General features: G+C 42.9%; 1 protein-coding gene across 3 annotated transcripts in view; it reads left to right on the top strand.

Annotated features, from left to right (window-relative positions):
• The window catches only part of DISC1 (DISC1 scaffold protein), a 393,175-nt gene that overhangs the window by 358,916 nt on the left and 12,243 nt on the right, over nucleotides 1–22,016 (top strand). For all 3 annotated transcript variants that reach the window (XR_012374326.1, XM_073879054.1, XM_073879052.1), the window contains one exon: nucleotides 11,946–12,064. Coding sequence is in view for 2 of the 3 variants with exons in the window: in XM_073879054.1 (XP_073735155.1) it covers nucleotides 11,946–12,064 (119 nt within the window). In the remaining variant the exon portion in view is untranslated. The remainder of the gene's footprint in view (nucleotides 1–11,945; nucleotides 12,065–22,016) is intronic.

The following is a 22,016-nucleotide window of genomic DNA, read 5'->3' as shown; positions in this document are numbered from 1 at the left end:
AGTGCCCCCATTTTACAGCTGGGCCCATGAAGGCAGAGTCATTTGCTTGGGGCTTTGCTGCAGAGGAAGTCCGCAACAGGGCTAAGGGGCCAGTTTCAGCAGGCGCTTCCTCGGATTGTAAGAACACCCTGCTTTCTCTGGTTACTGCTCGCCCACAAGCCTTTCCGCGGACTCTGGAAACAATCAGCTGCTGTTGGCCCTGGTTTACAGATGGTGCAGAAATTGCACGGGGGCCAGACAGGAGCTGGGGAAATCAGTGAGCCAGCTTCCTCCGCTGTGAAGTTGCTCTTTTGTACTCGCTGTTCTGGCCCTAATACCTGCGTAATTCTCTCCTTCCTGTCTGCAGTCTGTCCTGCTGGGGTGCTTTCTGTTTTTACTACAAAGTGGGCTCCCCTCCCGCGGAGTTCCCTGGACAGGATCACTCTCCCCTAACTCCAGCTGCTTCCTTTCCAAGCCAGTAGCTGCCACCAAAGAGGCTTAAAAAGGCCAAAAAAAAAAAAAAAAAAAAAAGGGCCAGCGCTCTGAGCGATCTCGTGCAGCACTGGAAAAGCCAGTGTGCTGTCTGCCGTGAAAGAAATTCGCAAGAATACACGACCAGACGGTGCAGCTTTGTTCTAGGATACAGGTCTCTCTCAAACCCAGTTCCTGGGGCGCCTGGGTGGCTCAGTCGTTAAACGTCTGCCTTTGGCTCACGTCATGATCCCAGCATGATCCCCAGGCATCAGGCTCCTTCTCCTACTCCCCCTGCTTGTGTTCCCTGTCTCACTGTCTCTCTCTGTCAAATAAATAAATTACATATGTATATATGTGTATATATATATATATTGAAAAACCCAGTTCCTTTTTGCAGGGCGCATCTTGCATAAACCTCAGCAGTGATGCGATGCATCACCTGCAATTTCCACTGTGGGTTTCTTGAAAGTGGACCGGAAATGCAAACAGCACTGGCAAAAACAATCCTCGGTGTCCTTTCTTCTCTTTTTTAAAGATTTTTCAACTTGGTGTATATGGAGCAGGGAGTCTCTTCCTTGCGAATGTTTCATGGCTTTCCATCGCATCTGTCGTTAGAATTTCAGGTACAACCGGCACACAGGATTAGAAACAAGCACAACTCAACCAGTAGGCACAGCCCAACCAATAGGAGCAGGAGCGCGCAGGCTCCCCGGGGCTCCGCCCTGGCCCTGGCCCCCCAGGGGGAGAGAGGCCACAGAGCCACGGGGCAAGCTGGAAGGTAGGAAGCAGAGGGGCTTCTGTCATCAATTAGCTGGCTTCTGCTGCTTCTCTCAGTTAATTAACATTGTCAGCTTGTCAGCCTCCTTCACCTGCCCAAGAAAAGGAAGTGGACTCCACGCCCCTCCCATCGGCCTGCTTTCCCTCCTTTTTGAGAATTATGGAGCCACTTTCTGTGCTCCGGGGGCCTAACTGTGGCATTTTTTTCATTAATTAGAAATAGGTCAGTGCTTCAGAGGAAACCGGCCTTGGAGCTCTTGGAGACTCTTTCACCTTGTAAATTCCTTGTCATTCACGGATGAATACAGGGATCAATAGAAAATTGTCACCGCCTAGCTGGCAAGGAGTGACCTATGGCATAAGGAAGCTTATCTGATGGCTATGCAGTTGCGTCTTCCGAGCAGCCGAGAGATATTTATTTATTTATTTATTTATTTATTTATTTATTTATTTATTTAAGATTTTATTTATTTGACCCAGAGACACAGCAAGAGAGGGAGCACAAGCAGGGGGATTGGGAGAGAGAGAAGCAGGCTTCCTGCAGAGCAGGGAGCCCGATGCGGGGCTCAATCCCAGGACCTTGAGATCATGACCTGAGCTGAAGGAAGATGCTTAATGACTGAGCCACCCAGGCGCTCCTAGCTGAGAGATTTTTAAAAACCAGAGTTTCACATTTCTGGAAAATGAATGCTCTGCCCCCTTGTCCTACCTGGGCTGCATCTGATGCTCTCACCTGTTGGGGGCTGGGACAGTTAGAGTCAAGAACTTCCTTGTACCCCACAAGCTGGCTGGCAGAACCTCCTGCCCATTTTAGTTTGAGCAGGTGGAAAGCCTGGATCTGCTTAGAGTGTAAAGCATGCTGTCCTTGTAAAGGGTAACAATCCAGAACCAGGACGAAACCCTGGCATTTAAAAACAATAATTCTAGTAGTCTCATAGTTGCATAGTTTACAAAAAATATTTAGAAATGCAAAAATTTTTCATCTAAAATGAACAGATAAAAGTTGGCATTTGATTCTGTTCTCTTGGTTTCCTCTTTACTGTTTGTGGTTCAGCATTTCTTGGCAACACACAGCTTGCAGAGCACATTCTCCCTATGTGGAATCCCCCCAACTGTGTTCCGTTCTCATTTTTCTTTTTACAAAAGGGTCTTAGGATCTGACTCACTATCCCCCAAATCTGAATGCTTATGTTAAATAGAGCTTATTTAAGTACCTGCTGGTAGTATGACTATTATTTACACATAGATTTTTCCTCAATGTTTCCAATAGAGTTTGGCCTTATTCGACTTTGATGTTCAACTGATGTGTACCGGAAGGAAAACAATCCAAGATCTCTTGAATGATCGTGTAATATAAAATAGAGCTTTTCAAAGATTGCCCTTCATATAAACTGGAAACCATTGGCCAGTTAGCCTATACAAATCATCAGCCACTTCTTTCTTTTATCAGTTTTTTGTTGTTGTTAAGTGGTTCTGTGTAGAACTTGTTTCTCAGCACCTCCTCTGTAATAAGTGGGCAGATACTTGAAGACAATTTATTGCTCACTCTGACCGAAAGACATCTAAATATTTCAAATGCTTTCCTTAACACTCACAACATCTGGATGCTTTTAAAAGAAATACCCACTTACTCAGGGTGTAGCCATATAACTTGGGTATTTGGATGAATACTTGTATTATATGGAGTAGTAAAGATATGCCTTTAGTGTCTTAATTCTTGCCTCTCTGCTCATTGACATTAATGACTATAGAATGAATGTTTATGAGGAGAGACAAGTGCTTATGAAGTCTATTTCAGATAGATGTGCAAGATATTATTTGTGGTGTGGATAGGAGCTTGTCATAGGTAAATATTCTTTATGTAGACAATAAAAGGAAAAGAAAAAGAAAACCATATAGCATTCTGGGAATGTATTTGCCAAGCGGATATTTTGGAAAACAGCCCAAAGGAACATATTTAAGACTGTGATTTTAATACCAAACTAAGGAAATGCTTTAATGCATCAGCTAAGTTCATGGTTGGTGGTAATCACATCTGGTTTACCTCAAGCTGTGGGAGTGGGAATGAAACTTAACAGCGGAACAAACATCATGAGACTCAAGTCACATTTCTTTTGTAGGTATGCATATGTGCAGTGCAGGGTTAAAATTTAAAGAAAAATGTAAATACTGCCATGGCTCAAGTAATCTGTAAACGCAGATGGCTTGCCAACTATAAGGGAAGACTGCTCTGTCACCTGTCCTTTCTTTATTATGTAGCTTGTGAGTTTTACTGCAGGAATTAAATATTTTTCATGGATAGGCAGCTATTGCTGATGCCTTAACATGACCAAGGAAAACAGGGATCTAAGTAAGCTAATTGAGTTACAGCAAGGACTAGGGTCTCCACGGTGGGAGCTGCTTTCCTTCACCACCGATCCCATTCCCCAGCAAGGGGCAAAGCAGTTGATGACTTTAAAGTATATATATAGCGCCCAGCGCAATGACATTTCCCACCTGAAATCTAGACCTAAAAAGTCCTTGTTGATTGTATCGGGTTAATTTTTAAATCGTAGCTATTATTCTTCCTTCAGTTATGAGGTTTTCGCATTTCAGACATCATACTGCCCCCCTCGTTGGAACTCTTTTTGACAGCATTAAAAAAAAAAAATCAACTATTTAAATTTCCCGATCCACTCACTCAACCCAAGGTGTAGCCCATCTGCTCACATTTGTGGCGGATCACCAGTGACAACCAACATTTCTGGAAATGTATGCTCTGTTAGGTGTGAGAGCCTTTATAAATAAAATTGGCAGCGTTATCTGCTAAATGGCAATTTAACCTAAATGGCTTTCTGTTCCACATGCATTTTCTATTCAGAATAAAAATAATCAATATGATTTCCTGATCACTCTGGGTGATTGGGTAGCCTTAGGGATATTGTTACCAGATACTTGCTCATTTCGAAACAATTACTTGATGTAATATATTCCCTACCCTTTGGGTATGGGCTCTAGCTTTAAAACGTTAAATGTTGATATTCTCCAAGTGTCACAAGCAAGGACTTAGCATTGTTTATGGGAAATATCACTAAGGAAAAAAGTCCTTGGAGACCCTGGCCACGGATCGCATGACGGGTTGTCACCAGACTCTGATGTTTAGGCATCTGTTTGGGCGAGCCACTGAATGCCTTTTTGGATCTGAGTATAAACTTTTGTCAATAAATGTTGCTGCACGTCATTTCAATGGGAAAATCCTGCCCCACAAAGGAAATCCTCTTTTCTGTTTTAAATCATGCTTCCTGAGTTTGGTGAGTAGGACAGATATTTGACATCAGCTCTGATTCAACCCAGCTGAAAATTTCTGCACAAACATTCAAGTCTACAGGTTTTGATCATGGGGTGAATTAGGCAAATTACATTTGAAATACCGCCTGGCTGAGTTGGTGTTCCCAAATCATACCCATGTGGAGGGACGGTAGGGAAGATGTGGGGCTTTTTCTGAGGCCAGTGAAAGATGCGTTTGTATGGAAATGCTGTGGTGGGCACACGGGACTGGCTCACAGCCCTGGATCCCTCCTGCCTGGCCCTTCATACTTCGGCTAGATGATGCCATGGGTAATGCAACCTGAGAAACAGCATAGCTTCCTCAAGGGCATTAGTCACTGGGCTAGAAGAATGGCAGGATGGCATTCCACCACCTCCTGGTGGGGGAGACAGGTAGGTATGTGCCCAGTAAAGAAGGACGGAGCTTGAGCCCTAATTGAGCACGGGGGTATAGGAGATTCAGGAATCCAGAAGCATTCCTGGAAGAAGTGGAATCTGCGGGGTTTGAAGAGAGAGATGGTATTAGCCAGGCGGAGAAGGGGAAATGCTCAGCCGTGGGGCCATTTACCTGCATTCTGACCCAGAGGGAAAATACGCCTAGGGCCAAATGAGGGGATGGAGGTACAGAAAGAAAAAGTCTTAATTTGAATTGCTGAAGAGACTGCCTGATGGGACAAATTACTGGAGAGTTTTCAAAGCCACTTTGAAATGCCAAACAACCTGTACTTTATCCGTTCAGAATTGCAAATCCTACAAAATTCCATTTCAGTTAGGAATACCGGTGACTTTGTAGTGGGGTGATATTTTTATTCTCAGGTGTCAGTCATATGGCCATGTGGGGTTTTTGGTTTTTTGGTATTTTTTTTTTTTTTGCCACATTTAATTTAATAATAAAAATGGAAGCAAATGTTACAGATTTCAAACCAAGAGGAGCCCAGTGCCTGAAGAGTTCAGTTTGGAATTTGCCAAGGTGATCAAAGAGATGAGAGATCAAGGCTCTCCCATTCTTATTCAGAAAGGAGATACTCACTTCCTTCCCCTGTGACTCATCTGCTTTCCTCTGCTTCCAGCCTTATGTTTTATGGACATGTGGATCAAAAGTCCCAAGCTCACCACAGCAGCTGGGTTGTCCTGGTGCCCATCACTACCACCTCCAGTTGATACGTATCTATCTGAATCCTGGAGGATGCACCCCTTGATGACGTGGAGCCCTGCAGGAATCAGAGTGGATTTCACAGAGTCCACGTGTGGAAGGGAGGAGAGGTGATATCTTCAGGCATCGTTCACTTCTCTGATTTCTTTCTGTCATCATTTTGTAGCCCCCCTCACTCCCACCCTGGGCCAGCCCCACAAAAATCCCTTTCTGTGTTTTGCCTCCGTGTGGGTAAGTCAGATCCGGAGGGAAGAGCCCTCTAGATATGGGAGACTCATGTTGTAGACCCCAACCCACCACTTTCTCAGTGTGTGACCTTCAGCAAGACACGGGACTCTTTGGGATGCTTTCTGTGTATATAAAAGGAAGAATTGAACTAGATCATTCCTAAGCCCCCTGCCAGCTCCAATTCTCTCTGTTTCTAGGCATTAAGATCCTCAGGGAAGGGTTCATGACATCCTTAGTGGCCCTCACTGAGGTGGCCCTTTATAAAGGCTTGCATTTGATGTCCTGGGAAACAAGGTGGGTGTTGGTTAAGGGGCTTCATTTTCACGCAGTTACATCCCAAGCTGGGGACTTCTGAACAGTGTAGCTGATTTACAGTTTACTTAACCAGAAATGCCAGAGCTGCCAAAGCTTTTATGGAAGGACAACTTCTTTGAAAGAAGTTTCCTTTCTTTTAAGACAAACAAGCAAAAAACAAACAAACAAACAAACAAACAAAACACTTTAATAGCTCCTATTTCCTTTACTTGTTTTTAGCTTTGCATCAAGGCTTAGACAGATAAAATGAATAAAATCAGAAATTGGGGGATAGTTGGCGGTCAAGCCCCCCGCTCTCTTGCCAGGGCATCTCTGCTGAGGAAAGCCTAAAACCCGCTGGCTTAAAAGAACACACTCGGGAAAGGTGTTCTCAAAGCAAGAGAGAAAGCACGCTTGATGCCCCGAAAGAGACGCTTGCCATCCTATGTGACTGGAGCCAACGCACACTCATGTTCGCAGGAGGACATAACCATTTACATAGTGCAACAATATTGTCCTTTATTCCACGCAGTGAGTGTACCCCCAGGCCAGTGTGAGATACCAACACAGAAACCCACTGGTCTGTTACTTCTGCCTCTTGTGGCAGAAGCACCTTGCTGTGTTGAGTGTCTACTAAAGAGTCATTTCTCCCAAAGGTAGAAGGAGGTGGGGTCCTGTTGGTCTTACTGCAAGTAGGTATATTGCTCAGAATATGTGTCTGCACTGTTTCATAGCCCTGCCTGCACATTTGACCAGGAGCCAGGGATCTGGTGGCAGGGGCAGCTCATCAAAATCTTCTTGCATGCCTCAGCTCAGAGCCACAGTTCCCCGCACGCCTGGGACCTTCCCATCTGCGACAAGCCTGGGCATTAGCATGTTGTTGAGCTTCAAGATCTAGTCAGTCTTGGGGTGGCTCTTTAGTTAGAAATCAGTGAGAGTAGCCAGGAACCAGCGAGAGCGCACTCTCCTACTAGCGTTCTGCAACAGTCCTCTCTATCCACACAGGATCCTGTGTAGGGTATGACCTGTCTAGCCCGCTGTGCTAGCTACTATAACTGCATGACAAATCATCCCAACTTAGTGATTTAGAACAACCATTTACAATATGCATGGATCTGTGGGTCAGGAATTCGAATGGGGCACTGCAGGAAAGGCTGTCTCTGCCCCACGCTGTTTGACTATCAGGTAGATGACTCGAACGTGGAGCTTGGAATCATCTGAAGACTTAGTCCCGTCCATGTCTGGCTGTCAGCAGGGGCCTTAGCTGGGGCTCTCAACCAGATACCCACACATGGCTTGTCATGGGCTCTGGGCTTCCTCACAACATGGAGGGCAAGTGATCTGAGAAGACATATCATCTATTATGAGAGTCAGGCATGTCACCTTTGCCATGTTCTGTTCATTGAAAAGAATCCTTCAATTCTCAACCAGCCCAGCCAGGTTCAAGGGGGAGGAGTAATAAACAGCAGAGGGGCAAGTTTCTGGAAGGCTGTATGGCTGGGGCTACATGTACACTCTGCCATACCTGGGCATAGCATGGAAAAGACAAAAGTTCTGCCTAGTCCCTCAAGTTTAAGGTTAACAGGCAGGACCTCTGCAGCTGTGTTCACTTTATACCCATGACTCTGGTCCCACCTTGGTCTCTGTGGTCGGGTAGGATTCCTTTGGACAGAGCAGAATTTTTCACCAGGTTGGTAGAAATACATAGATCTGCCCTTCATCAGCTGTCACTGCTCAGGTGAGGTCTTAAATAAGTTCTCTTTCCAAGATTCCATAAACTCCTCAAGTAATGCCCAACTGGGTCACAGACAGGACCAGGAGTTCAGGAGCAGAGTCTGTTGGGCCACCAAGTCGTGGTCTGTGTGGGAGCCTCGTAGAGATTCTATGACTTAGGGAAACAGCCTGGTGTCAGAGGGCCAGTCAGGTCTTCCGTTAGTGATTATAGAACCATAAGTTCTTTGAGTTTCTTTTTGCCTCTTTATGTCTTTTTAATCTATGAACTTGCTTTTCAAAATATTCAGGTGTATTTCTTCCATACTATTCCGTTATGGCTTGAATCAGTGTCCTCGGTAACTTTTTTCTTTCTTATATTTTAGAGAGGTGGAAAATACAAGAAAGTACGGAGAAGAAAATAAAAATCTTCTATAACACCACCCTTCAAAATAACAATTGTCAATATTTTAGTGCTTTTTCCATTGTATATTGCCTCATCATTAAATATTCCTGTCTTAAAGATGATTTTAATGGCTAAATATGAATGAAATATACCAGAATTTATTTTAACCACCCCTTTTATTGTTGAACATTTTATTTATTCTTTCCCATGCTTTTCGTGCAATTACTTTTGCATTATTAAAATATATTTTATTTAACATAGGTAACATTTTCTATACTTGTTTAAAAGGTTTAATAAAAATTATTTAAATCTAAATAAAATTTATTTCTTTGTGATAGATTCCAGGAAATGAAATTAATGGATCACAGGCTATGAACAATTTAAAGTTTTTGCTCCATAGTCTGAAATCGTTTTCCCGATTCATGCAATCAATATCTATCTGTACATAATTATAAAAGGCAAATAGGTGGGGCTTATCTGTTTGGGGGGACAAATGTAAAGCCATATATATTTTTTTAAAGATTTTATTTATCTGACAGAGAGAGACACAGCGTGAGAGGGAACACAAGGGTGAGTGGGAAAGGGGGAAGCAGGCTTCCCGCAGAGCAGGGAGCCCGATGCGGGGCTCGATCCCAGGACCCTGGGATCATGACCTGAGCCGAAGGCAGACACTTAACAACTGAGCCACCCAGGCGCCCCTGTAAAGCCATATTTTAAATGAATTTAATTCAGCTTTGATTTCTATTTGTTTTAGCCTGAAGGTGAGGATTAAGTCATTTGCCTCTATCTTAAGTGCCTTCAATTCCTTGGTTCTGCGTTCTGAGCCTGTGTTTTTCCTCTCTTCAAGTGTATTTTCAGTCATTTGCATGCCCCCCCCAACACGATGCTTTTCTCCTTCGTGTATGACTCAGAGTCTCATGGCCGCCAATCATTTGCTTCCAGATGCTCTTTATCGCGACTCATTTATTTCACGCATGACAGTGGCATTGCTTATTGCCCACTGTCTCCACTTCCGTGTGATTTGTCTGCCCTGTAATTCTGCATCTTTGAATGAGAATGTGATTACTTTTAGGATCAGTAAAATAAGGATGCATATGTGATTTTTATATATTCACCAGCTTCTCGTCATCACTGCCGTGGTCAATGACTGGCAAACCATCATGAGTGCTTCACAGACCTTCTCATTTGTGTCCATTTGTCCTTGAAATGATTTGATGTTATCACTAGATTTTTTCTTCTGTCTATACATTTACTTGCAATACAAAAGGCTTCTCCAATATTTGCAATAGTTATTTATAGTTCCCCTTAGCCCTGTTCTATTCTAATATAGTTGACCAACTGGGATATAAACTCAAAAGCATTCTGGAGTTAATATAATGAATATTAAGTTACATATCTGGATTTAATGATTATTCATGGCCTCCAATTATAATGTTACATAACTCGTGATCTCTAAGGCCTTTTTAACAGTAAATATCACCACACCTGGGCATTTCATTGTTATCGTTGGGTATTAATTGTAGCTTTTGTAGTCACCCTGCAGTTTAATCTAAATATATATCTTAATTCTTTCCCTTATGCAAAATTCTTTTTAGTATACCTTTGAAGACTTTCACTCCGGGTTGAGAAAATATTACTTTTACATTTGGTTAAATTGTACGTATGTATGCATGTATGTATTTATTTTTATTTTAAAATTTTTTGGGTTAGATTTTAATGACTTGCTTTTTGGTGCTTTTTATCTATCTATTTATTATGGTTTTTTACTGAAATATAATTGACGTAGAACAGGGTGTAAGTTTAAGAGGTATAACATGGGGCGCCTGGGTGGCTCGGTCAGTTAAGTGTTGGACTCTTGGTTTCGGCTCAGGTCATGATCTCGGATGTGAGATCGAGCCCTGTATCGGGCTCCGTGCTGGGAGTGGAGCCTGCTTAAGATTCTCTCTCTCCCCCTCCCTCTGCGTACCCCCAACCTGTACTCCTGTGCATGCGCACATTCTGTCTCTCTCTCTCTCTCTCTCTCTCTCTCTCAAGAAAAAGAAAAAAGAAAAAAAGAAAAAAAAAGATGTACAATTTGTTGACTTGGGACATTTCATACATGGTAATATGATTACCACCCTAGTGTTAGCTAACACCTCTATCACATTACATAAGTATCATTTCTTTGTTGTGGTGAGAACCTTTCACATCTAGTCTGTTAGTATTTTCAAAGTTTATACTATAGTATTGTTGACTGTATCACTGTGCTGTGTATCAGATAACCAGGACTTAATTCATCTTCTAGGTGCGAGTCTGTCCCTTTTAACAACATCTCCCCACCCCCACACCCCAGGCCCTAGTAACCACCATTCTACACTCTGTTTCTACAAATTCAGCTTTTATAGAATCCACACAGAAGTGGTATCATGCAATATTTGTCTTTCTCTGTCTGGCTTATCTCACCCAAGCATAATGCTGCTTTTTTTCCTTTCCCTTTGTTCTAAAATTCTATTTCCCTTCCTCATTTTTTTTGACCTTGTTTCTTCTTTTCTTTTCCAAGTCCAGTTATTGCGCTTGAAGGTGTGGAATGAATGGATAGCCCGTGCATGTAGAGGTTTTACCTTCACTCGTGAGAACCTAACGCATATAAGAGTGGCTGGAAGAATAGTGTGACCGGAGGCAATAGGGCCATCCAGTTGGCCAAAATTGGATTGTGTGTAAGAGGGAACACAACTGGTGTGAGCCCTGTGGCCGGTTGTGAAGGAGCCGCGTTTGGACTCTGCTCTGTGGTGGTTTTGTGCTAGAAAGTGAGATGGAGAGGACACGTGCAGGGCTTGTGTGCGGGGTATAAGTTTGAAGGGGGAGCCTCTGAGAAGGAAGGAGCTCTAAGACTCAGATGTCCACTCATGGAGCCAATGACTACCGCATGCCTGCCATCTGTCAGGGCCTCTGGACCCCACAGTAAGCAGGCCACCATCCACCTTGCTCTTATGGGGCCGATCATTCAGCGGGCCTGCTCTCCTGGGGCTTCTGCTCTGGTGAGAGGGAGAGCAGATTAACACTTGGGGTGGTGGCAGCGGCTGCTAATATATATAATACACACCTCATGGCATTTAAAGTCTTAATTTTCTAACTTTCAGACACTGTGACTAGTGTGTGAAGACATGTCCAGTGCCCTATTGGGTTCCTGTGCCCTTAAAGGAATAGCTCTGTTCTTATAGGTGCAGCTGGGTTGCTCCTCTGACTCACCCCAGCCCGACTTTGGTTCGAATTCCTGTTACATTGTGAGTCTGCCCACGGATGCAGCTGGGAGACTCAGGCTTCCCCTTTGATAATTCGATGTTAGGAGTTGACATCCTGGAAAGAGCACTTTGAAATGACCGGAGAAGGGAGGTCACTTGCGGAGCTTGTCATTCGGTAATAACCTGGAACTGGTTCATATCTTCTCAAGAATGACCTCCATGGAAGACCAAGGTTCTGGCATGATTCTCCTGGCATGCAGAAGCTTGGTGGTGGGGCAGGGGGGTGGCTCTGCTGGGAAATCTTCCCTCTGGGTACCACTGGGTAAAGTACAGATGTTCTCATGGTCCTGAAAAAGTCAATAGCTTACAAGTGATCTTTTTCTTTTTCTCTGGCCAGGAATCTTGCATCCTTTCTGCAGAACTTGGAGAAAAATGTGAAGCCATAGACAAGAAGTTATTGTACTTAGAAGATCAGCTTCACACGGCAATCTATAGCCATGATGAAGATCTCATTCATATCCTTTTAATCTTGCAGATTAAGCACCTGCTAGTTGTTTTGTAAGAGCAAGTCTTCAAAAAATACTCAATTTTTCCATGCCCTAGCAGATGGAAACAAATAGATACTGCTGTTATTTATAGCAGAGCGCACCTTTGATCTCTGAGATTATCCTATATGCAGTGTTTTCTCTCTAGCTTTTGGTAAGTAATTCAACATTTTTTACTATTAAGCCTGACCACTAAAAATTAACCATGAAGTTCAGACATGCAGAGAAGGCCAAAACAAAATGCAATTTTCGGGGGTCATGAAGCTGGGTTTGTGGGGCACAAATGGTTGTGGTTCTGATCGGCTCAGTTTTTCTAGGGGCTTCTCTATATTTTCTTTACCATACAATTCTGCCCTGGAATGAGCAGTGGAGTATCATAACTAATAGGACTTTAGGTCGTTCCTTTTCAATTTCTTCTTGCACAAGACTCCGCATACTTGATGTCCCATCTGCAGATGCCTTCCTCAACATTAGCTGTCACTGAGCAAGAAGGCATAAGAACTTGTTAGCTTTGGTATCCGTGCATATCCCGTGCAGATCTGTGGGTGTACTCAGTTCTGGTTAGTTCTTTCGAGGGCAAATGGATGGATGTGCACATAGATGAGGGTATATGCAGCCCCATCTCGTGTCTTTTCAATTATGCAATCAGAAGTGGACACATCTCTAGATAAAAACACTTCTTCGTTCATTCATCTTTTCTATTCAGTAGTATGACTCTTACAAATGAGCTTGTGGGAAATGTAGCTATTTTGGTCTTTGCTTTTCATTGCTGTCTTACTTTTTAGAATTCTGCTTCTTTTTATACTTTATCTTGAGTGACTGTGTGTGTGTGTTTGTGTGTGTGTAAGCAGCTTTGAATGGCCAAGGACTAATCTTAATCACAGGTATTCGGATCCACAGTAGTTTAATGATGGATTCAGCACTGTTTCCTTCCTCATTATAACCTTAAATCTTAGACCTTTGTTATTAAACTTAGCAGGGAATTTCTTCAGCTTAATCAACAATTACTTTCACGTTGCTCAAGGTAGTTTTTTTTTTTTAAATTTTATTTTATTATGTTAATCACCATACAGTACATCATTAGTCTTTGATGTAGTGGTCCATGATTCATTGTTTGCTTATAATACCCAGTGCTCCATTCAATACGTGCCCTCCTTAATACCCATCACCAGGCTAACCCATCCCCCCACCCCCTTCCCCTCTAGAACCCCCGTTTGTTTCTCAGAGTCCATAGTCTCTCATGGTTTGTCTCCCGTTCCAATTTCCCCCCCCTTCATTTTTCCCTTCCTACTATCTTTTTTTTTTTAAACATATAATGTATTATTTGTTTCAGAGGTACAGGTCTGTGATTCAACAGTCTTGCACAATTCACAGCGCTCACCATAGCACATACCCTCCCCAATGTCTATCACCCAGCCACCCCATCCCTCCCACCCCCACACTCTAGCAACCCTCAGTTTGTTTCCTGAGATTAAAAATTCCTCATATCAGTGAGATCATATGACACATGTCTTTCTCTGATTGACTTATTTCGCTCGGCATAATACCCTCTAGTTCCATCCATGACATTGCAAATGGCAAGATTTTGGTTTTTTTTTATGGCTGCATAATATTCCATTGTGTATATATATATATATATATATATATATATATATATATATATACCACCTCTTCTTTATCCATTCATCTGTCGATGGACATCTTGGCTCTTTCCACAGTTTGGCTATTGTGGACATTGCTGCTATAAACATTGGGGTGCACGTACCCCTTCGGATCCCTACATTTGTATCTTTGGGGTAAATACCCAGTAGTGCAATTGCTGGATCATAGGGTAGCTCTATTTTCAACTTTTTGAGGAACCTCCATACTGTTTTCCAGAGTGGCTGCACCCGCTTGCATTCCCACGAAGGTAGATTTTTAAAAGCAGACATTTTGTTCTTCATAATTTCCTGCCCCTTACAAAACTGGTGTTTAAACTATTGCTACAAAGTTGGCCAAAGAAACAGCAGAAGTGTTCTTGGTTTGCATTTTTGTTTATGCCATGTTCGTGGATCACCTGGATTTGAGGACTTATAAGGGGACATGGGCTCCAGCAAACGGGCAAGTGACTATCTGTGCCTGGGCATCTGGGAGTGATGGAATGCAGAGAGCCAATGCATCCGAGAGGTTCCCGGCCCCCAACCCAGCAGGTGGGAGCTTTCCCCAGTGGGATGTTCCTCAGGCTTACAGTAGAGTCAGGTAGCAATTCTGAGGGCTGGGGGCGGGGTCTGTGCTGGTCTCTAGACCTAAATTTTCTAAATTTTTAGTCAAGTTTGGTTCTAGGGAATTGGGTTTTCCCAGAAGGGATGAGTGGCAGGGGAGGAGGCTGAGAGGGGGCAGACCTGTGTGTAGATAAGCCCCTTTTAGTGGCCCCACAGCCAGTCCATGATTCAGGAGCAGCAGGACCATGGACAATTGATAAAGGCTCTTCATGCTTCAGCCTCCTCATCTGCAACAGTGGACGGTAACATGTGTCTCTAAGGTTTTCATGAGGGGTACATGAGGCTGTATTCAGGAAAATTCTTTAACACGCTTGTACGTGGTAGGTGCTAGGTTTTAGGTAGAAATTACATTCTCCAAGTCCATTTGCCTCAACACTTTCAGTATTTGTGTCAAAAGCTCCAGTCACATCCTATTTATATGTAAGAGGTTTCAAGACAGGTTTATTCAATTATTTTGTAATAGATGCCTGAATGAGTCAGTCTGTAACCACACAGTGGCCTGTATAAAAAGTCATTTAAGTGTACCAAACAGCTATAGGTAGATGGGGATTATTCTTTCTACTTGGTAGTTGAGAAAACCAAAATTAGGTGAGTGCTCCAGGGTCATTTCTAATGAGTGGCAAGCTCTGTGGTCCTTGTTGGCCCCATTGGGAGGTAGCTCTGCCTACAAGTAAATGGATAGGCCCATTGTGTGGCATATACAGTTACTCTAAAAATTTTAAGCCATAATAAAAGTAGCTTATTGAAATTCTGTTTTTGAGAATTTGTCTGATCCTTGCTGAGATAAGTGGAGACATACTGGGGGTATGTCAGACTGGGGTTGGAAAACACTGTTTAGGTACGGAAGACACGCTCCTCCCCTCCAAGCAAAGCTGCACTGCAATGTGGATTTCAACCCAAACTTTCCTCCGAATCCCAGGCTTTGTTCTGTGTCCCCAGTTGAGAGCAAAGATACAGAAGCTAATCTTTGAGCTCCTACAAAACAGCACTTAGATTTGAGGGGAATGTGGCACCCTAAGATAGAAAGACATATTTACAAGGCTCTGCAGAGGCTCCCTCCCTGCACAAACCAAAGCCCTCGTTCCAAATTAGAGCTTATCTAGAGCTTCAAAGAGGCTGCTGAATCCTCCAGCCAAACTCTGACTGGTTTGTGTTTCCATTCTTGATCAAAGATACAAAGCTGTGTATGGTTGAAAGAAACAGCTTGCTGTCAACAACAGGAAAGAATTACACAGTGAGTGTCATATTTTTGTTTGATTCCATTAAGCACTCTACCAGAGCCTACTGTGCCTATGATGTAGCATGAGCGTGATGAACGTGAGTCCACCATGAACGTCCATGTCCAGAAGATTCAAGCCTTGGCAGCTATGGATGCTAATGCTTTGTGTGGAAGGCACCGTGCTTCTGCGTAAGCCATGCATGTGAGAAAGGGTTGCTAGCGAAGTGTCAGCGACGGGTGGACCACTCATCAACAGTGGAGATGAGCTTCCAAACAGATCCTCTGGGCATCCTGACTTGATACCGGGGCTACGGGCAGCCTGCGGAGAGTGTCCTGCTTTTTACAAAGAAGACACTGGATTGACAGATCCAAGAAGGGAGAGAAAATAGCCCATGTCTCTTCATCATCCTGACAGACTCACTAAATTACAGGTAGCATGACCAAAGGATGACACAAACCCATCAGCTGCTGTGGTGGTTTCCATTAATTGGAAATGCCGGCCACCTCAGAGAGGTGACTCGTGTCTCCTGTCTGAGGAGAGGACAGGAGGTGTGACTTCCCTGCCAGTCAAGTCGGGATTTCCAAGAGCATCAGTTTGAGTCTCTAGTACAATTTCACAGTCATTTTGGGTCCTAATTAGCAGTTATGTTTCGAAAACCATTTTGAAGGGTTCCTCCATGCTCAAAACGCTTCAACTGAAAACCATCCAAGTGAGGTGGATTTTTAAGCAGGTTTCTTCTCATTTTTTTTCTCCTTCAACTCTACAACACACTTTCAAAGGAGGGGCAAGCACACCTGAAATTGGGACACTTTGGGCATATTTCAAAGCCCCCAGGGCAATTCTCCCTGCCTCTGAGTCACAGATGGGATGGGGCCAGACTGCTTCTATTTGTGGTTCTATTTGCATCCATGTCCAGAAGACCTTCATGGAATTCTGTTCTCTCTGCTTATTTGGAATGCATGGTGCCCAATCGATTAGTTTTGGTGGTGCTTGATGGCATGCAAATACCCTAAATACATCCAGGCGCATGCACAAACATCGCATCCCCTTAAGATCCCATGTCTGGTTCAACTTTCAGTTGTGTAGCTAGAACAGACAAAGCTAACAGGTAAAGGGAGATTGCTGGGTCTTCTTGGAAATGTTTTCCACTCTAGAGCTAAAGAGCTGGAAGAGGGGCCATGGGGATCACAGAAATCTAGTTATGAATCTTAAAGAGAAGAAAACAGACCCTAAGAGGCTGTCGTTGAAAGCATTGTGGCATTGTGTGTGCTGGGCTGATGCAGATATGGTCGCCAGGATTTCTTCCATTGGCTTCCGCCAAAGGGAGTGGGGTGGGGGGAGGAAGCCTAGGCAGTAGTGTGGACCCTGGGCTGTCCTGCTGCTGGCTCGGCACAACGTGAACTTGGCACTGGGTGGACATCCCAAAGAGTGCCTCTGCAAAAACATCGAATGTATTCCAGCAGGTCACGTGCATGCCTGAGGCTTTCCTCCTTGCTCTTCAACAGCTGTGTTCCTCCCCTTTGGCTTTTTCCTGAAGGTAAATTTCCTCACACTGTAAAGCCACGATGGCTGCAAAGGCGTCCCTGTTGATAAGAAGAAACACTTTAGCAAATGAGAGGCCGTTTCAGAGGAATACTGTTGTTTCTTTTTGAACCAAACCAGACCAGACCATCGCTTCTCTGCCTTTTGGCTAAGATCAAGTGTGAACCGAACCAGACCAGATGAGCTGATCTACTTTTGCCTAAGCTTCTAACAGGATTGCTTGGAAACCCAATTGACAGTCAAACACTCAGTTGTTTTTATTTTTTATTTTTTAAAGATTTTACTTATTTATTTGACAGAGAGAGACAGAGAGGGAACACAAGCAGGGGGAGTGGGAGGGGGAGAAGCAGGTCCCCCGCTGAGCAGGGAGCCCGATGCGGGGCTCGATCCCAGGACCCTGGGATCATGACCTGAGCCGAAGGCAGATGCTTAACAACTGAGCCACCCAGGCGCCCCTCAGTTGTTTTTATATGTAAGCAAAAGACCTCCTTGAAAGAATTTGAGGGTCTTTGCGAATAACTGCCCTAAATGACGATATTGTCTTACCACCGCATGCCTGCATGACATCTGGGAAAGGTGTCTTACTATCTTACCCCTTTATGGATTGCAAACGCAGCTTGCATAACTTCATTAGCAAGAAGTTATACAGTTGCTTAATAATAGTCTACCCCAAGGTGGTAAAGAATGGTCTTGTGCTCCAAAGGTGTTTTTAAAGATGTTGGCATGTCAATCCTTGTGCCATTCTTATAATTAATGTGCTCATTTTCTTAGACGCCACAGATAATCTGGTGGCATATCTGTTACAGGGGAGCTTTATATTTAGCTCTAGAAATCTCAATGGCACAGGCAATCACAAGAATCATTCAGCTCTTTGAGACCTACTCTTATACTTAGGTGAGTGAGCGTCTATCATATCTACCTAAAATTCAATACTTGAGTTTTACTTTATTTGCTCAGTGGTTTGATAAAAACCAAGGTCAAATATGTCAATGGGCTCCCATGTTGAGTTTATTGGACTAATAATCAGAAACGCTGACTCTGGACCTACTGTACTACTTAGTAGCCTTAAGATCTTGGTTAGGTGTAGCAAATGGAATAAAGTGAGAAAGTATGAAAATATTTTTTAAAATATATTTTTCAACATAACCTCCAAGTACGTATCTCCAGGCTGGATCTCACCCCAAACCTCAGACTCATGTCTGCTTCCCACTCAGCATTTCCCCTTGGCTGACAAATAGGCTTTTCCAAAATTCCTCCCAACCCTCAAAAAAACTCATGTTCAGTCTTCTCCTTGATAAATTGCAAGTTCATTGCTTAGATAAAAAATCTGGGAGTCATTCTCAATGTCTTTTCCTTCTTTCACATTCCACATCTGGTCTGTCACCATATGCCCTTGGCTCAACCTTTAGAACATATGCAGAATCTGGTCACCTCTCACCTCCACGGCCACTAGCTGGGTTCAGTACGTGATCTTTTCTTCCCTGGATTATTGGATTATTGTGACCACCTCCTCTGATCTCCCTGCTTCTTCCTTTGCCCCCTTGAACCTACTAGTGATGGAAGTGGCTGGAGTGATCAGTCACTCCCTTGCTCCAAACCCACCACCACCCCCATCTAGCAGTCTGCATACATGCCCGTGTGAATTTATTTTCAGTTCCACTTGCTGGCACTACATGCCAGGTTGGCCATGACTTTGCTTAGTTCACTCCTGTGCTTACTACATCCAGAAACTTTCTTTTTCTTTTTTTTTTTTTTCCAGAATCTTTCTTAGCGCACAGTAGGAGCTCAGGAAATGTTTGAATATTTGAATGAGTGAAGGAAAGAACAAGGGTCTCTTTCTATTCTCTTTCTTTTCTTTTATCTCCCCAACTGCTTGACGGGGAATGTTTCAAGTGATTTCTTTTATAAATATATTGATTTAAATATAGAAGTATGCATGTCCATTTGAATATTATAGAAGTATGAAAAAAAAAATAAAAGGCTGCATATTCCTCCCAGGATCAATACCTAGAAGTTTACCACTCTGTCCTTCCAAGGCACTTTTCTAGCAGAAATCACTTATGTGTATAGGTTTTTCATTCCATAGAAATTGTTCTGTAACTTGGTCCTCCCCACTCCCACCACACATTTTATCCCAGATTCTCTTCCATTTTAGTGCATTCAAAATGTTTTGGAACTTACATTTGTAAGGCATCATACAGGCAGGTTGGTTAGAGAGAGATATTTTGTAAATAAAAACATGATTTTTTTCAGTTTATAAAAAATATTCCAGTGTAGTTAACGTACAGTGTTATATTAGTTTCAGGTGCACAAAATAGTGATTCAGCACTTCCATTCATCACCCAGTGCTCATCATGATAAGTGTGCTCTTAATCCCCATCACATATTTTACCCATCCCCCCCACCTCCCCGCTGGTGACCATCAGTTTGTTCTCTACAGTTAAGAGTCTTAAACAAACAAACAAACAAACAAACAAAAAGGGTATTTTTGTTTGTTTTGCTTCTTAAATTCTACATATGAATGAAATCATATGGCATTTGTCTTTCTCTGACTTATGTCACTTAGCATTATATTCTAGGTCCATCCATGTTGTTGCAAATGACAAATGACAAAATTTCATTCTTTTATATGGCCAAGTAGCATTCCCTTTTATATATATATATATGTGTGTGTGTGTGTGTGTGTGTGTGTGTATGTATATATCACTTTTTCTTTGTTCATTCATCTATCAATGGACACTTGGGCTGCTTTCATAATTTGTCTGTTGTAAATAATGATGCAAGAAACATAGGGATGCGGGTATCTTTTCTTTTTTTTGTTTCTCTATTCTTTTAAAAAAATTTTTTTTTGTTATGTTAATCACCATACATTACATCACTGGTTTTTGATGTAGTATTCCATGATTCATTGTTTGTGCATAACACCCAGTGCTCCACGCAGAACGTGCCCTCTTTAAACCCATCACGAGGCTAACCCATCCCCCCACCCCCCTCCCCTCTAGAACCCTCAGTTTCTTTTTCAGAGTCTATTGTCTCTCATAGTTCGTCTCCCCCTCCGACTTACTCCCCTTCATTCTTCCCCTCCTGCTAACTTCTTCTTTTTTTTTCTTAACATATATTGCATTATTTGTTGCAGAAGTACAGATCTGTGATTCAACAGTCTTGCACAATTCACAGCACTCACCATAGCACATACCCTCCCCAATGTCTATCACCCAGCCACCACATCCCTCCCACCCCCCACCACTCCAGCAACCCTGTTTGTTTCCTACGATTAAGATTTCCTCATATCAGTGAGGTCATATGATACATGTCTTTCTCTGATTGACTTATTTCACTCAGCATAACACCCTCCAGTTCCATCCACGTCATTGCAAATGGCAAGATCTCATTCCTTTTGATGGCTGCATAATATTCCATTGTGTATATATACCACCTCTTCTTTATCCATTCATCTGTCGATGGACATCTTGGCTCTTTCCACAGTTTGGCTATTGTAGACATTGCTGCTATAAACATTGGGGTGCACGTACCCCTTCAGATCCCTACATTTGTATTTTTGGTGTAAATACCAAGTAGTGCAATTGCTGGATCGTATGGTAGCTCTATTTTCAACTGTTTGAGGAACCTCCATACTGTTTTCCAGAGGGGCTGCACCAGCTTGCATTCCCACCAACAGCGTAGGAGGGTTCCCCTTTCTCCGCATCCCCACCAACATCTGTCGTTTCCTGACTTGTTAATTTTAGCCATTTTGACTGGTGTGAGGTGGTATCTCATTGAGGTTTTGATTTGGATTTCCCTGATGCCGAGCGATGTTGAGCGCTTTTTCATGTGTCTGTTGGCCATTTAGATGTCTTCCTTGGAAGAATCTCTGTTCATGTCTTCTGCCCATTTCTTGATTGGATTGTTCTTTGGGTGTTGAGTTTGATAAGTTCTTTATAGATTTTGGATACTAGCCCTTTATCTGATATGTCATTTGCAAATATTTTCTCCCATTCTGTCGGTTGTCTTTTGGTTTTGTGGACTGTTTCCTTTGCTGTGCAAAAGCTTTTTATCTTGATGAAATCCCAAGAGTTCATTTTTGCCCTTGCTTCCCTTGCCTTTGGCGATGTTTCTAGGAAGAAGTTGCTGAGGCTGAGGCCAAAGAGGTTGCTGCCTGTGTTCTCCTTTAGGATTATGATGGACTCCTGTCTCACGTTTAGGTCTTTCAACCATTTGGAGTCAATTTTTGTGTGTGGTGTAAGGAAATGGTCCAGTTTCATTCTTCTGCATGTGGCTGTCCAATTTTCCCAACACCATTTGTTGAAGAGACTGTCTTTTTTCCATTGGACATTCTTTCCTGCTTTGTCAAAGATGAGTTGAACATAGAGTTGAGTGTCCATTTCTGGGCTCTCGATTCTGTTCCATTGATTGATGTGTCTGTTTTTGTGCCAGTACCATACTGTCTTGATGATGACAGCTTTGTAATAGAGCTGGAAGTCCGGAATTGTGATACCGCCAGCTTTGCTTTTCTTTTTCAACATTCCTCTGGCTATTCGGGAACAAACAATGTTTGTTCTTCCAATCCACGAGCATGGAACGTTTTTCCATTTCTTTGTGTCTTCTTCAGTTTCTTTCATGAGTATTTTATAGTTTTCTGAGTACAGATCCTTTGCCTCTTTGGTTAAATTTATTCCTAGGTATCTTATGGTTTTGGGTGCAATTGTAAATGGGATCGACTCCTTGATTTGTCTCTCTTCTGTCTTGTGGTTGGTGTATAGGAATGCCACTGATTTCTGTGCATTGATTTTATATCCTGCCAGTTGACTGAATTCCTGTATGAGTTCTAGCAGTTTTGGGGTGGAGTCTTTTGGGGTTTCCACATACAGTATCATATCATCTGCAAAGAGTGAGAGTTTGA

The sequence above is a fragment of the Callorhinus ursinus genome, unplaced genomic scaffold (assembly GCF_003265705.2).
Source record: "Callorhinus ursinus isolate GAN/ISIS: 27379988/994484 unplaced genomic scaffold, GSC_fseal_2.0 scaffold32, whole genome shotgun sequence".
Taxonomy (NCBI): Eukaryota; Metazoa; Chordata; class Mammalia; order Carnivora; family Otariidae; genus Callorhinus; species Callorhinus ursinus.
The sequence above is the reverse complement of the archived record's forward strand: the minus strand, read 5'-3'. Positions and strand labels throughout refer to the sequence as shown.